Source organism: Protopterus annectens, chromosome 13.part0 (genome assembly GCF_019279795.1).
Source record: "Protopterus annectens isolate FY-2018-M chromosome 13.part0, PAN1.0, whole genome shotgun sequence".
NCBI lineage: Eukaryota > Metazoa > Chordata > Ceratodontiformes > Protopteridae > Protopterus > Protopterus annectens.
In genome coordinates, this window is record NC_056747.1 from 466,421,793 (window position 1) to 466,438,664 (window position 16,872).

A 16,872-nucleotide genomic window follows, 5' to 3' on the forward strand; every position below is an offset into this window, starting at 1 on the left:
CAGCTGAGGTATAAACTCTTTAATCCTAGCAAACCAATATAATACTCAAACAATAAAATGAAGGTAAGCATTTTCATGGTAACTACAACCTCTTCTTTAGACCTAGCAAAAGTATACAGACATTCTGTTTTTAGTGAGGACTTATCTACAAAAGTTTGGTGTGGCTATGGGCACTGCGTGTGCCAATAGTTACACCAGCCTTGTATTAGCACAGTGGGAAACAAGCATGATTCTGAAGAATAACAATTATGCTACACATGTAGTTTACTGTAAATGCTTAGCTGATGATATATTTTGATATGGGATGGAAAACAGCAGGTATTTGATGATTTTATGAGAGTCCTTACATGGAACTACCTCTTTTTGAAATTCAGAGTTATGAATTTTTTTTGACCCTTGTAGATTTTCTTGATATTAGGGTCAGTAGAGATATTTTAGGTTGTTTTAGAACAGTGTTGTACAAGAAACCTTGCAAGAATATTTTTTTACACAAAAGAAGTATGCACCCCTGACACATTCCTAGGACTGTACTCAGGGGTCAATTTCTTCAAGTCTGTAGACGCCATAGTGATGATGCTGTGCCTGATAAAGTTATCAGTGATTTGAAGGTAGATTTTTTGAATAGGGGTTACCACATACATGAGAATGAAGCATACGTAACTTATGTTTTTAGAGAAAGGGGTAGTGTAGCTAAACCACATCTTACTGATGTTTCTCCAACAAATGCAAGTGATGCTGAAAACCAAGTAAGAAAGTAAGGTTCTTGCTTACTTATTCAAATGACATCAATCTTGTTGGGATATAAAAAAATAACTGAAAAACTACTTGCTGATACAGAAGTTAGGGAGTTGCTGGATGAGTCCCGTAAGTTTTCTTTTAAAAATAATTTTTCCTTCAAGAGGCAACTTTATTATAGGAAGAACAGTAATGAGAATCTCCAGGTGTTTCAACGACAAGAAACCTTCTCATGTAGGAGATGCAAACGTGAAGATATGTATATTCACACTACGAGTTTTTGCTCCCATCCCTAGTACTTCATAGATTTTGCATTTTATGCTGACGGAGTAAGAACTTGATATATGCCTTCTGTGAAATTTGTTTTGCTTTTTATATAGCTAAAATGAATAGGTGTCTAAAAGAAAGGATACTTGAACATTTAAATGATATTAAGAATCTGAAGGCTAGTAATGCATTGGCATAGCATGTGTATAATTTTGGCAGTCAGCATACTTTTAAGTTCTTTGTTTTAGAATTGTTGCATACAGACAGAGGAGGTGACATTAAGAACAGAACTGAAGCAAGGGAGTTGGTTATGGATCCTTGAACTAAGAGCCGATACGTTTCCAGGGATCAATGGGCAGGTTTTCTTTGAAGCCTGTGTTGAAAGTAGGAACACTGCTTTATTGAGTTTGTATTGCTGACTAGTTATAAATTCTTTGGTAAGGTACATATCGTCTCATTGATTTTATATTGATTTTGGATTAGTGCAGAATTTCCATATGGTTAGTTTGAACAAGAAATTGGTGCACATGCCTTTAACCTCCCATTTTGCGGTTTTGGTCACTCCCACAATGTGACGCATGCTTGTGTTTTGAACCTTGTCAGCAAGAGCTACTTTCATTTTAGCTTTACATCATTTAAGGTTATGAAAACTGATTACAAAGAAATGCAAAATGCTTGATTTTCATTCTTGGTAGGTTTGTATCACTTCTATATGTTATCACTTCATAAGAAAAATGTTTACATTATGTATGAACGAGTTAGTTATTCCTATACATCTGCTGTGTGCCAATACTTTTTTTTTTTTTTTTAACTAGATGTGTTCTATTTTCTAAGATAGTGCTGATGCTGTTTATAATTACATCTAATTTGCATTTTAGATTGATAACTGCATCCCTCTGCATATGACATGTTGCCTTTAGACATTTGTGATAGGCTATTGTGATTTTGAATCTTTTGAGTCTGTATACTTTTGCTAGGTCTGAAGAAGAAGTCATAGTTACCACAAAAATGCTTGCCTTCATTTTATTGTTTGCTTTTACTTCTGAGTGTTGTTATATTGGTTTACTAGAATTAAAGAGTTTATACCTCAGCTGCTGTGGTGGTAGCTGGACTTTGTTTTTTCATTGTTTTCGTGTTGAGTAGCAACCTTTACCCAACAGTTTACGAATTTGTTTCCAGTTTGTATCAAACACCTTCCTCCAAAAGACGTAAAGATAGCTCTGTGCATAATGGCCTCATCCTTGACTCTGAACTCAAATGACTGCAGTTGATGCACATCTTCTCCTGTGCTTTTTTTATTTTATGACAAATATTCCTCATTCCTGTTACATTACACCTGTGCTGCAGGACCTGCACTAGCTGACTATTTGAGCATATTAAAATTTAAACTCTTGACCATGATCTTTTTTTTTTAACCTTGTACAGCTTTCCTCTATTCTATCAGCAAAAGCTGTTGGTTTCCTATCACACTGGTTAAGTGTCCCCACTCTGCTCTCCTTGGGGGTGTTGGTAGTTCCCATGGCGTGTCTGCAGACCTCATGGTATCAATCTTTTTTTTTAATGTCCGGCACTTCTGGAATGTACTACTACTGTGGTTTTAGAACAGACATTCCTTGCAAAATTTTCATGGGAACAGCCTCATGCCTTTTTTCCAAGCGTTATAAATGCCTAAACACTAGGGTTTGCATATTTTGTATTGTATAACACAATTTTTTTTGGTTTCTTAAATGACTGAATGGCTGTGAACAGGGGGGGGGGGGACAGATTCCTAGCATACTTCTGCCCCAGAAAGTCTGCTAAGTACTGATACACACAGACACCGCTCACCATCACAGTTCACTCTGCTGAGATGTCCATTAGCACTCTGCATGTTCTAGGACCTAACTATACACTATCCCCTTATGATAATAATGGTGGTTTCTCAAAAACTTTAAATTTGTAATGCTGAAAAGTTAATTATAGCAGTGGCTGGCACAGAGATGGGAAAGGAGGATAAGACTCTCCCATGGTAAAAAGAACTTCACTGCACATCTTTTATCAACTCCTGAGTCTTGACCAAATATATCCCTGAACAAAGCACTGATACTTCTTTATAAAGAGGTATGTGTACAGTATCCAAATCATTTGACTCGTGTAGTTGTCTGTACATATAATTCTAGCAGCAGCACTACTGGTATACAGATGACCACATGAAAACTGATCTTCAGAGCCTATGAGCAGAGTCTTCTCAGCATGTTCCTACTGGGAGAGTCATCAAGGACAGAGGTCTTTGCACTCAAAGTTAACAGAATACTTACACTTTCACCACACATGTAGGTTTAATTATTTTTTCTTAATAAAATGATTATATTAAACTTAGGGTATGCACCTTTGTTATATTCTGACAAAGTGATTGCATGTTATTGGACAATTATTGAAAAGTATTCCACTGTACAATATGCTTTATGATCTTTATAATTTTTCTGACCTGTATAATTATGTGTTGTTATACTGTATACTTTTATGTGGAGCTTTTCTCTCCGGGCCTTCGCTGAAAATGGGCAACTAGCCCAGTCACACTTCCCGGGTAAACAAATGTTAAATAAAAATAAATAAAGATTCTCGGTCTTCAGCTACAGATGCCAGATATGCATTCCTTACATCTGGCTCATGCCTAAGCATTCATAACAGATAGTTTATCATAAATGGCTGTAACACATGAATTACTTATCTACCAACAATAAAAAACAACATATGAAGATAACAATGAATTATGGCAAAAATGCTACCTTTTTTCAATTTAAAATAGACCACAATGATACACAATCAGGCATGCCTTCTCAGTTCATGTAAGACCTTTTAGAAGACACTTTGCATTTCATTTGCTAAATGAGCCTATTGCTAGGGTTTGAAAATTGTCATCAACAAAGTTCATGAGATATAAAATAAAAAGAAAAAATCAGGCTGAAGCTAGTCACTGTTTAATAATGTAAAATAAAAATTCCAAATGAATGAGCGCTTTTGCCTTAAACTAAAGCAGACTTCATCAGTCATTTTGAAATAATGTATAACCAACTTTAAGTACCCTCACTTGCATAATATGCAACCAATCACATTGTAACAGTTATATTTAAATTAAATTATCCCTACTTGTTTAAAGTTACAGTGAATCATAACACCATAAATAAGATCACAGCTTACATTATGTGCACCTCACCAAAAAGAAAGAAAGGTATATAAAATGTGTATAAAAAAGAGCTGAAACTATAAATGTTAAAAATAAATTCATTTCAATGAGTAACTTCAAGACTAAATAATGCTGTATCATTGTATAATAATGTACTTAGACAAAACAAACAACGTAAGTTGTGTTATGCTTTTGTTTATAGTTTCAGCTCTTTGTATATACATTTTATATACCTTTCTTTTTGCTGAGGTGCACATAATGTAAGTTGCGATCTTATTTATGGTGTTATGTTTCACTGTAACTTTAGACAAGTAGGGGTAATTTAATTTAAATACAACTGTTACGATGTGATTGGTTGCATATTATGCAAGTGAGGGTACTTTAAGTTGTTTATACATTATTTCAAATGACTGATGAAGCTTGCTTTAGTTTAAGGAGAAAGTGCTCAGTCATTTGGAATTTTTATTTTACATTATTAAACAGTGACTAGCTTCAACATGATTTGTGATAGTTTTTCTTTTTATATGTTTTTTTGCCTGTCTGCTTTGATTTTATTGAATTAAAGTTCATGAGATAGACTCTCTGGAGTCCACCCACACACACACAAATCCGCCATTCTTTTCATACAGTTAAGTCAGCTTTTTACCCACATTAGCTTGTGGAATATAAGTGTGAAAAGTCTTGCCAATGTCCTGATACAACATGTATATAGGATTCTACTCATTACTCAGCTGCAGAACTGAATCAAGTCTCATTGTCAGGACCTGTGTTTTGTGAATCCAAGTTGATGGCCATTTGCATGAGAATCAGCATGAAACTCCCAACAGCCTCAACCACAAATTCATTTCCATAACCTCCACTTGGACAGAAATGTGACCAGCAGGACTTTGTTAGCTTGGCTGCCTCTTAGAACAAGCTTTGAGCTCTGTGCAAGGAAATTAGTCCCCGGTTTTCAGTCCTGTAACCCCATTCCTGTCTCCACTGAGCGGAACATACTGTCCCTACCAGGGTTCACCAAGCACTGCTACCAACACTTTTAGGATAATGGGTGCAGAATTATCATTTAATTGTTTCTGATACTTGCACTGTAGTACACATGATGGTTTAAGTTGCTTACCAAGATTCCTTCTGCTTGCACTGACATAGAAAATATTAAAACTAAATAAATAGAGCAGTATAAAATACATCGACTTCTGCACAATGTTATTGCCTCAATACAATAACAACCAAGGAAGACACAGCAGCTGAACATTAATCATCTAAACTGGATGCAAAGGAATGGACACAACATCTGGTCATATAAGTAGCTCTGTACTGTACTTACACATTTGACTTTCGGTCACACAAGGCAGAAGGTAAAGGAAAACCAAACAAAATCAGCAAGTCAAAATGTATTTGCATACTGCCTTCACAACCATTATAATGAAGGATGGATATAAGAAGCAAGGGCAAAATTAAAATGAATCCAGAAAATTCTCAGTGATTTCAAATCTTGTGTGTGCTTCTTGTCTTTCAAAAAAGTAAATGAATGAGGTACCTTTTAGGCAGAGCTCCAGTGAGTCACTGCATGCCTTTCCAACAAGCCTTGCCATCTGGACATGCATGTGGGAGGAAATAAAGGACTATGTTAAAACTGTAACAGCTTTAGATTATGGCCTGGGACCTCTCAATGCTGGCATCCCTCTGGTAATATAGCTGTGGAAAGCCAGGGACATGGGCAACAAATGGGTCACAGAACAGAGAGAAGGATCTTGACACAATTAGGCTAGGATAGACTAAAAAAGAAATTATGAAAAAAATCTTAATAGAGCATTTTTCCATAGATTCAGAGTTTACAAAGTATGTTTAGTCCATGGACCATAATCACCTTGTCAATACCAAGCATCATAGAATACCTTCTGCCTCCATGAGGGCAAAAAAGTCATATCAATAATGTATAGGCACTCATCCAATTATCAAGGTTTGCCTAAAAGGAAGGGAGGATATCACCATTTTGTATGCAATTATTCCCGAGATGGAGGAAGCATTGAGTAATAAATTGTCCAACCAAGCAAATCTTATTTGCAAATTTTGAGCTGGGTGTGAGACTGACTGCGTACTTCATAGAGGGGTACAAAATCAAGCACAGCTGGATCATTAATAGCACAGAATGCTAGAATGAAATCAGACTTAATGTTAGTGCTGATTATTTGAACAAGATGATGCTCATGACTTCTAATGACCTTCCAAAAGGTAGCAGTCTCAGCTGACATTTTCCCTATTTCCATAGGGCACAAGTAATTACTCACTTCCTGTGCAAAGAGCAATGCCATTACCCAACATCATTGCCAAAACACTCCTGGTAGCACTTGGTAACACAAATTTAAGACTGGAAGAACTTCAGCTGCATTTCAATGCACGTTAGGACTTCATTTGCATGCACCCAATCTGCACATACATGTACAGAGAACAAAGTGTGAAAGTCCATTTCAAACCCTGCCTGGGAGGGAGATCACAGAAGTGCCTTGATTTCCTTTTCTACTTTCTAACTAGTCACCATTCTATTTATTTCCATCTATGCTTGCTTGACCCTCTCATGCCAACCGTTTATCCCATCACTCTACTCATCCTGCCTTTTCACCCTGTAAAACTCTTAATCTTACAAAAATCAGCAAACACTAACAGTACATCTTTATTTCGGTAAACTGGATTATTTTGCTGTACAAAAGTTTCTGATCTCCAAGTTATTTCCACGATCACTGAAACATTTGTGACAGTGAACAAAATCAAACACCTATTATTTTCTCAAAACTGTTTCCTCTATTGAGAGTTGCAGTGATAGCAAGCTCTGTTGGGTAGATCAGAATTTCATAGTCTCCAGCTCATCATATGGGCTCAACTAATATTCTTAGACAAGTTGAAAATATCAGCCCCCTCCCCCCCACAAAGTGTACTAGGGTGACCCTGGGTCTCTCCACAGTGGGTCATTCTTTGTAAACCTACTCCGAGATCCAGGAGGCATATTCAGAAGGTGCATGAAGCAACCTTAACAGACATTTCTCATCTTGGAGGAATAGTTGCTAAATTCCAAGATTCTCTTAGACTTCAGTACCCCCTCACTGTATTGTGGAAAGTGAGCCAGACTACTCCATGAAGGACCCCCATTTCTTCCACTAATTATCTGCAAATCCCATCTTTCAAACCACTATTAACCTCATAGTTCTAAATAATGTTAAGGTGAGGACACAGACTGACCAGTAAATCCTGATTCAATTCTCACTTTGCTAAACTAGTGCCATAAAACATTTGCAGTACTACTCCTCTTGATCAATTTCCCAATTCCCTCTACCTTTATTTGAAAAACAGGTACAAAGATAATTAAACTCCTCCACCTGAGATACCGGTTTCACCTTTCAGTGTCAGTTAATTATACTTTAAAATGTGTATGTTAGAGGTACTGTCAAGAGTTTCACAGCAGAAAAGTATGATGCCATAGAATGCAAACTATCACTTCAGCAAATGCACATGTGGGGGGACATGTGTTTACAGCCATACTACTATTTAAATCCAGCAGTGCAGGGCAAAAAGGTCAATAGTCAGGGTATAAAGACAATGTTATATTAGGCCAGAACACACTTTTGTTCCACCACATTCCTATGTCCCATTAAGATGGTCATAGAGGTAATGTCAAAGCCACCAATGTTTTGGGCTATTTTACCACAGTATTTACATCTTGCAACCTGCTCTAAACAGTAATAAATATGGATGCAAAGTATTGCTTCTAAGACATCTGTAAATCTGAATTCCTATGTCATATGCTGCTGAAACAATCCTATAATTCTTAGTGTACTGGTTGTGCATCTTTGTGCTTTCAAAACGACTTGGTTTTTTAAAATAATAATACTGAGTAGCCAAAACTTATTCAGAATATGCAATTTCAGATTTTCAGAAGGAAAAAAATATAAGGCTTAGAAAGAAATGTGTTAAAGTGAGGCTAAATATAGAGTGATAGTGTGAAAAAAATATATCACCTCATCTCCACTGTACTGTTTCAAGCAGTGCATCAGACGGCAGGTGTTGGAAAGCCAAAATGCTAGCATGTTGAAGTTGTTACTGTTTCGCTGTAAAATAAAAAAAAAATATATACTTCTTTTAAATTACCATAACAGCATCCTAAAGATAAATACGTACAACAGTATGCACAACATATTTATAATGTGACAAGTAAGATGAGAAGCAATTTTATACATGACTGCAAGAAATAATATAAGAAAGAAATGTGCAAATAAAACATTAAAATCTGATTAAGAACATGCTATAAAGTACCTCATGTTTTATGTTCCTCGCTTTTTCAGTAAAATAAAATTTACATATTTTAACTAATCAGTTTTGCTTAAGAATCTCAAACCACAAGCAGCAGGACCTATAGCACAAAATCCAGTTTACCAGTGGTTAATAAGCATCATCTTGTACATCTGGTGTTGATTCTCACAATCTCTACTTGTAGATTCCAAACACATCATGAAACCAAAGCTCTGAGTTAATCTGTGAAGACATATAGCTGCACTTAGACAGTCTTCAATACCTAAAGCAATACTAAAAAAACAGCCTTTTAAGTTGTAAATAATGTGCTGGCAAACATCCGGTTTTAGCCATTGAGCACATTGTTTACATTCTCCAATGGGACATAACACAATGATTAACAAGGACAATTAGATCCCTAATGCATCAAGTTAAACATGTAATTAAAGCTGGGGATATAGCAGTCAGTCTTAAAATTACTTTGACAAACATACAATTCAATATTTTAGACAGAAACCAAACACCTTAAATGTAAGAAGGTAGTTAGGAACAGGATCACAGCCAAACTTTAGTTAAACAGAATGCACAAAAATCTTAAAGGCAGCTTCTCTGAAAATGTGGGTGGCAAAATAACAGAACGAGGAATCACCCCCCCCCCCCAAAGAAATGCATAAATTCCAAAACTGTTACACCGCTATAATTAATGTGATGTCTATTAAAGAATATTTTAGTCAGAGACATGTTAAAAAAAAGCTAGACTTAAAAGTCATCAAAATAAGAGAATGAAATATGCATACTGCATACAGATCTTTACATGCAGAAATGCAGGTGGTGGCTATTAAAGTTTCACCATGGTCAATATCCCAAGATTTGCAGACAATTTTATAAGTTAAAAACTGAACTAATTTTCATCTCATCTTAGAACAAGGCACTGGTGCAATAAAAACTGTTTTTTTTTTGTTTGTTTCTTGATAGGGATAGTCTAAACAGACAAAAGTAATTTTCAATGGAAACCTATTGAAGAAATCTCTAAATAAAAAAACAAGATTACATGAACAAAAAACTTTTACAGTACAGGGGCTTAAAGAGATGCAAGAAAATGAGGGCATAGTAAAGGTAAAAGAACAAACGTTGGTGCCTTTGTCTCATGATTATGCATCAAATAAATCATTTTTTTATAACTAGGAGGAGTCGTATGTTCCTTAAGCAGCTTTAAGCATTTTTTTCACACTGTAAAAAAGACAATTCCTAACATTTTTCCAATAACAAGGAAATTGTGTTGTAATCCTAACAAGGAAAGAATTTAATAGTTGTGCTAACAAGTCACCCAAGCCTTTTAAAAGCTTTTATATAAATGAGAATGTTGTATGCACATGTTTTGGGGCTTTTGGTTTCATGAGTATACTGTATGTTTGGTCTGAAGGAAGGTGGACTTTAGATTTGATCTTAAAATATATTTGATGATTGCTTTTTTTGTGATGCCCTAAGGGTAAGTTCAAAAACCAATGATTATTGCCAAGCCCATTCTTAGATAAGTTTTCTAGTGATGTTGATTACCTTTTGAGAATGTATAGTCTTCTATGTCCAACATCCTAGTGTTTCATCTCTTAGGCAACAGCTTCTGTCTCAGTCAGAATTATCACACCCTGCTTCCTAAGGAATTGCTTTACAGATCCCTTTTTTTTTTTTTTTTTTTTTACAGATTTTTCTTTACCATCAACCAACCCTGGAAACTACAGACCCATCAGTTTGACAAGTCTAATATGCATAGCCATGGAATGAATTACCCTGGAAAACATCAACAAGGACAGTGGCAACCTACAGACACTGGACCCATCCCAAGTTTGGCTATGTCAATGGAAGGCCTTGCCTACTCAACCTGGTAGACTTCAAGAGGATCACCAAGACTATGGATGAGGGAAAAATGGTTTCATCAATACCCTACTCAGGTATTGTTGTCAAGCTCTCATCTCACTGCACCTCCTCCCTCAGATGGAACTGGCAACTATGCCAAATTCTACACAAATGCTTTATACTGCATTGACTCAGCCATACCTGATGGGACCAAAACAAGCTCCTCAAGGAAGAACATACCTGTCTGGTTAGACAACTGCCATTAACAGGCTTTACAATAAGAGGAAGAAACTGCTGTCTAAGAAGAAGAAGGAATGAGCCTCAAATTGAAAACACTCTCTCATCTTAAACAAGCAAATACGACTCCTTGTGAAGTCCTCCGAAGCTAACTATGAATCCAAATTAGCTTTCTCAACCAAGGACACCATAAGGTGTTCTTTAGTTACGTCCGTAACTTAAAAGGAAAGGCTCAGAGTTGTGCTGAACTGGTAGTTAATGATACCACATATACCAAGCCTATGGACATTGCTAACCTGTTAGCAGACAGGTTCTGTGAAAACTTCACTGCCCTTTCCCTGCCACACTTACCAAGACATCCTTAACACCTGTCTTCTACCCTGTATCTCTAAAGAGCAGGTCATGAACACCTGCTCGAAAGTCAAAAACACAGCATGCATGGGACCTGATAACATCCCAGGCTGCATCCTACATGGGCTCAAAGAATTAGCAACACCATTGGGTATTCTTTTCAAATATAGTCTAAGCACTGGGTTCATCCCAGCTGAATGGAAAAAGGCCACCGTCATCCCCTTGCACAAAGGTGGTGCTTCCACTAACCCTGGGAACTAAAGGCTAGTCAGATTAATAGGTCTGATCTGCAAGGCCATGGACAGAATCATCATAGACCTTAGCAAAGACATCAGTGACCTCCAATCACTTGACGCTGTTCAATTTGGATTTGTCAAAGTCAGATCATGCCTGTTAAACTTGGTGGACTTCTTCGAGACAGTCGCCATGCCCCTTGATGAGGGGAAATCTGTGCATACAGCCTACACAGACTTAGCCAAGGCTTCTGAAACTATCCCCTACTCAAGTATAATTGTCAAACTCATCCAGCTAGGTATCAACCAGTATATCATTAGATGGGTCACTAACTGGCTCACTGATAGAATACATAAAGCCGAAATAGGGGAATCCACCTCCAACAGCAGACCTGTAATGAGTGGTGTTCCACAGGGAACAGTCCCGGGACCTCTACTGTTCGGAATCTATTTCTTTGAAGTGCAAGCTTAAACTAAAGGTCTGTGACTGACAAAGTTTGCTGATGACTGTAAACTGGGAGCAGTTAAAGAATCACCAAATGATGTCAACATCATACAAGTGGGTCTTACACAAACAAATGACTGGTGCAAAATCATGGCCTTAAACTCAATGCAAAAAAAGAATGATGTTCCTGCTAAATACCACATCCATCAATGGGACCAGACGGTGTCCCGGGCTACGTCCTACATGAACTCCAAGAAGAGCTAAACCCAAACATAAAACTACTGTTCAGTCTCATCCTTACTACAGGATATGCACCCAAAGAGTGGCGTACTGCAACAGTGGTCCCTCTCCATAAAGGTGGTGCCTCAACGGATCCTGGAAACTATCGCCCCATAAGCCTGACTAGCTTGGTCTGCAAAGCTATGGAAAGGATCATCATGGGCGTCCTAAATAAAGATATTGGGGACCTACAAACACTGGATCCTACCCAGTTCGGCTTTAAGGGCAGATCCTGCCTCTTAAACCTGGTTGATTTCTTTGAAACAGTCACCAAGGCCATTGACGAGGGGAAGGTGGTCCACACAGCCTACCTGGACCTCGCAAAAGCCTTCGATACAATACCCCACTTGGGCATTATAGATAAGCTCACCAGCTTAAATATAAACCCCTATGTCACTAGATGGATTGCAAATTGGCTCAAGGACAGAACCCACATGGTTAGAATTGCTGGAGCCATGTCAGACTCCAAACCAGTTACAAGTGGTGTCCCACAAGGCTCAGTCCTGGGATCTCTCTTGTTCGGTATATATTTCTCGGAGGTACAGGCCAACACGGAAGGACTGTGGCTGACCAAGTTCGCAGATGACTGCAAACTGGGTGCCATAATCGACTCTCCAGCCGACACAAGCATCCTCCAAAAGGGCCTCATAGAAACAGACAACTGGTGCCAGAGCCATGGCCTCAAGCTAAATGCCAAAAAGTGTATAGTCATCCCCTTTGGCAAAAACAAAGTGCCCACAAATTTCCACATAGGTGGTAATCCATTAAGTACAGAAGGAGTAATTAGGGACCTGGGGACCCAAGTTGATAGCAGTCTCTCATTTGACAACCACATGGCCAAAGTGGTTAGAAAAACATTTTATATAGCCCACCTGATCACGAAGGGATTCACATCTAGATCAGGGGAGGTCATCGTGCCTCTTTACTCATCCCTCATCTGGCCCATAATTGAGTACAATGCCCCTTTTGGGATGTACCTTACCAGACACCTGCAGCAACTGTAAAGACCCCAAAAGTACCTCACCAAGAGGATCAAAGGGCTCAAACAGATGCCATATGCTGCCCGGTTAAAGAAACTCCAGCTCTACTCAGTGGCATACCGCCTATTCAGAGGCGATCTGTGCCTGACCTATAAAGCCATGTCCAACCCAGAATTAATGGACATGCTGCACCTCAGAAAATCCAAATCCCATCGAGCTACGCGCTCGAGAGACTTGAACCTCAGCACTGAAATAAATAGGGCATGCTGGAGGGACAGATTCATAACCCAGAGGCTCCCTTCACTCTGGAATAAAATCCCAGTCCAGGTTAGGCAGAGTCCCTCATTGACTCTCTTCAAGAGGAATCTTGATGAGTGGATGGGAGATCGTAGGTTTACCCCGGGTATCACTTCTGTGTCACTGTTAGACAGAGGCACAGTATACTAACCTCGAAAAAGGGCATAGCAAAATAAATTTTAAATGGGTGGCGAAAGCCAAACACATTCTGGCTAGGCTTATAAATGCCTTAGGGCAGATAGCCTAGTATGAAGCTATGAACCTATGAACCTATAAATAACACCCTAAGTACACACTCAGTGGTGAGAGACCTGGGCACACAGATTGACAGCAACCTTACTTTTGATCACCTTGTCTCCACAGTGGTAAGATGGGCATTCCATATTGCTCATCTTATAAGTAAGGGTGCTGCCTCCAGAAAAAAAGAAGTTATAATCTCCCTGTACTCCTCCCTCATCAGGCCAATAATTGAGTACACTGCCCCTTTTGGTATGCACCTTTCCACTTTATGTCACTTTATTCTGTTTCATACAGACTACGCAAAAGCAATCTCTGCCTTGCATATAAGGCAATCTTTCACCCTGCTTTATTGGAAATGCTGCACATCTGTAAGTCAAATGGTATGCAGGTTACTCACTCTATGGCCTTAACCTGGTATGTGACATTAATAGAAGCTGCTGGAGGGACAGATTTGTCTTCCAGAGGTTGTCTTACCTTTGGAACAGACTCCCGCTTCAGGTCAAGCACAGCACCTAATTGGCCCTCTTCAAATGCAATCTGGACGACTGGATGGGCAATTGTAAATTCACCCCAGGGGTTCCACCTATGTCCCTCTTGGACAGGGGTGATAGGTGCTAATCGGGGAAATTATGGTAAAACTTGGCTAGGCTTGTAAGGGTCCTAGGGTCATTAGCCTGGTAACATCCTACGATCCAATGAACTAGGCATAAATCCCTAAATAACTCACTGGATTGCAAGTTGGCTCACAGACAGGACCCAAGAAATCAGGATTGGTGAGACCACTTCCACCTGGAGACCAGTCATCAGTGAAGTACCCCAGGGCTCTGTATTGGGGCCTGCTCCTGTTTAGCAGCTATTTCTCAGATGTCAAGACTAATGTTGAAGGCTTTTGGCTCACCAAGTTCCCAGATGACTGTAAATTGGGGGCCATCATAGAATTCTCCCATGCCACCAACATCCTATAAGAGGATCTGACACAACAAATGATTTTTGCCAGAGCCACAGATTAAACCCAATGCAAAGAAATGTATTACAGTGCCTTTTGGGAAGTTGTCCACCCAAGCTAATTACTCCATTGATAAAACACCCCTAAGAGTTGACCCAATAGGTAAGGATTTGGGAAAATATGTTGATAGTACTTTGGCCTTCGACTAACACAATCAGGATAGTTAAGAAAATCATTCTAGGTCACCCGACTCATAAGCAAGGGTATGGCATCTAGGTCCAAGGAAGTTATAGTGCCACTCTAGCACTTATCAGACCCATCAAACACAATGTCCCCCTTGGCGTGTACCTAATCAGGCACTTGCAACAGCTGGAATGCCCACAAAGGTTATTACCAGGAAAAGCCTGAGTATTAACACCTCTTCTACATAGATTGCCTTAAGGCCATGTCTCTTTTCTCAGTCTCCTACAGGTTACTGAGATGTGACCTTTGTGTGGCATACAAGGAATCCACAGATACCAGAAACAATAGATTCAAGGGCCTGAACTCTGCCTGTGACATAAATAAAACATGCAGAGACAGATGTGAATCTCAGAGGATCCTCACACCATGGTACAGGTTTCTCTGTACACGTGAAGCAGAGTTCACCCAACCCTTTTCCAAACAATACCTTGATCACTGGATGGGAAATAGTAAATTCACCCTTGGTTTGACCCCCATGTATGTGATGGACTAAGGCTGACAGTATGTTAACTAATCCCAAATTAACTTATCCCCCACACATAACCCTTAGCCCTTATTACTAATATACCTCCACAATGTAGGCATCCAATGTACTTGAGGATAAACTGGGTTGGGTTACACAGCTAGGATTATAAAGACCCTGGTGGTCTACAGCCTGGTACAAATCTATGAACAGGTGGTCCAAACTGTAATGGCATTTTCACACCAGGATTCCTCACTTGTAATGCATGCTTTGCCAAAATAAGAAATTCATATTTCTTAACTGCAATTACCTCTTGAGATAAACAAATTTTAATCTTTTGTATTCCCTTTAAGGAGGCCCCAATGGAAGAAGACCGACTTGAAGGACAGACATCTAACCTAATGGTCTCTTGCCTCTGTTACCCTGTAAAGAATATCCTGCAGTGTTGCCAACCTACAGAAGATTGCCCTCCCATGTACATATCACAGACTGGAACAGCTGAAGACATGGCTGCCTCGGCTTACGGTGGCTAAAAAGACTACACCAGAGGAAGCTAGAGAGGTGAGTGAGAGGTCTGAGCAACAATGGCTACTGTTGGTTCACCCACAATAGGCTGAGGCACAGAATGATCCTAACAGCAATGGCAAAGGCTCTTTCTCAAGTGCTTTTTTTTCTTTCTATAAACTGTGGGAATAGAACTAGCAATATCAGAGCAAGTATCCATGCTGTTGCCAAGAAAGGGAAACCAAAAGTGGTAAGTGTTGCTTTAGTGAGTAGGAAGGTAAGTTGCCACCTGATGTACATAAAGCAGTATACACATACTCACACTTTGTCCCAAACACTTCACAAAGTGAAAGCAAAAGCAGCACTCAATTTCCCTGTCAGTACTCCTTTTACCAAGGTAAAAACACTGGCAGAGAAAAATGGCAGGTAGGTTGTCACAAATTGAACACAAGCCCTACACTTAAAAAAACAAAAAAATAAACAAAAAAAAAAAAAAAAACCCTAATTCGCTAAATGGTAAAGATAGCTGAAAACAGCTGTCCCTGATATGAAACTTCAGATATTAAAAAAAGGGGTTCCTTAAAGGGGAAATACTGCTTTTAGTCAGCAAACAACAATAAATATCTTCTTAAAAGGGCAACTATTTCTGTTTGGAGGCTCCCAATGTGGACTTGCCTGCCAGAAATGAAGTTCTTGGCTGATTGCTGGTATCGTGAAGCCAGAGAGATGCATCTCAAGCTAGTAGGAAATACCAAAGATATCTTCACTCTGACTGCACTCTCCTTCCTTGGGGCTAGCCAATCAGCAGTCAAAGTGAAGGTGTTTATCTAAAGGGGGGGGGTGGACAGCCAGAGCATTGTGAAGCTGGCCAGTTGTTTTTTAGGCAGGGAATCAACCCATATACCCTGAAGTCCTACTGCAGCAGTGGGAATGATGAACATTTGTCATGACAGCTGAAATGGTCCCACTCTGAAATGCCCTGTCCATCTTGCTTCCTGTGCCTTCCATGGCCAAACAGTCTGGGCAACCCCTTACTTATAAGACTGCATGCTGTAACATAAGAGGACCTAACAAGGTTTGTGTGTATTGTCTCCAATGTGCATAGGCATCTTAGACATGTCTTGTATGTGCACTTTGTGATTTGCATGATTAGTATCAGATGAGGCATCCAATGATTCAGTTGATGAATCTTCAAAATAGTCACTTTATGCAAATATCTCCTCTACAACAGTGGTTACAGTGACCCCCACCTCCAAAACATTTTAGTTCCTTAACCTTTTATGTAGAATGTTGGTGTTTTATTTATTAAATGATTATAAAAAGCAGTGACTCAAGAAGCAAGAGTAAAAAA

The 16,872-nt window shown here is 39.0% G+C and overlaps 1 protein-coding gene across 1 annotated transcript in view; it reads right to left on the reverse strand.

Annotated features, from left to right (window-relative positions):
- Positions 1-16,872, reverse strand: part of LOC122787918 (unconventional myosin-Vb-like) — a gene marked incomplete at its 5' end in the record, with an annotated part of 1,807,467 nt that overhangs the window by 259,914 nt on the left and 1,530,681 nt on the right. Inside the window, one exon of the mRNA XM_044054844.1 lies at positions 8,179-8,268. Within this exon, the coding sequence (XP_043910779.1) occupies positions 8,179-8,268 (90 nt within the window). The remainder of the gene's footprint in view (positions 1-8,178; positions 8,269-16,872) is intronic.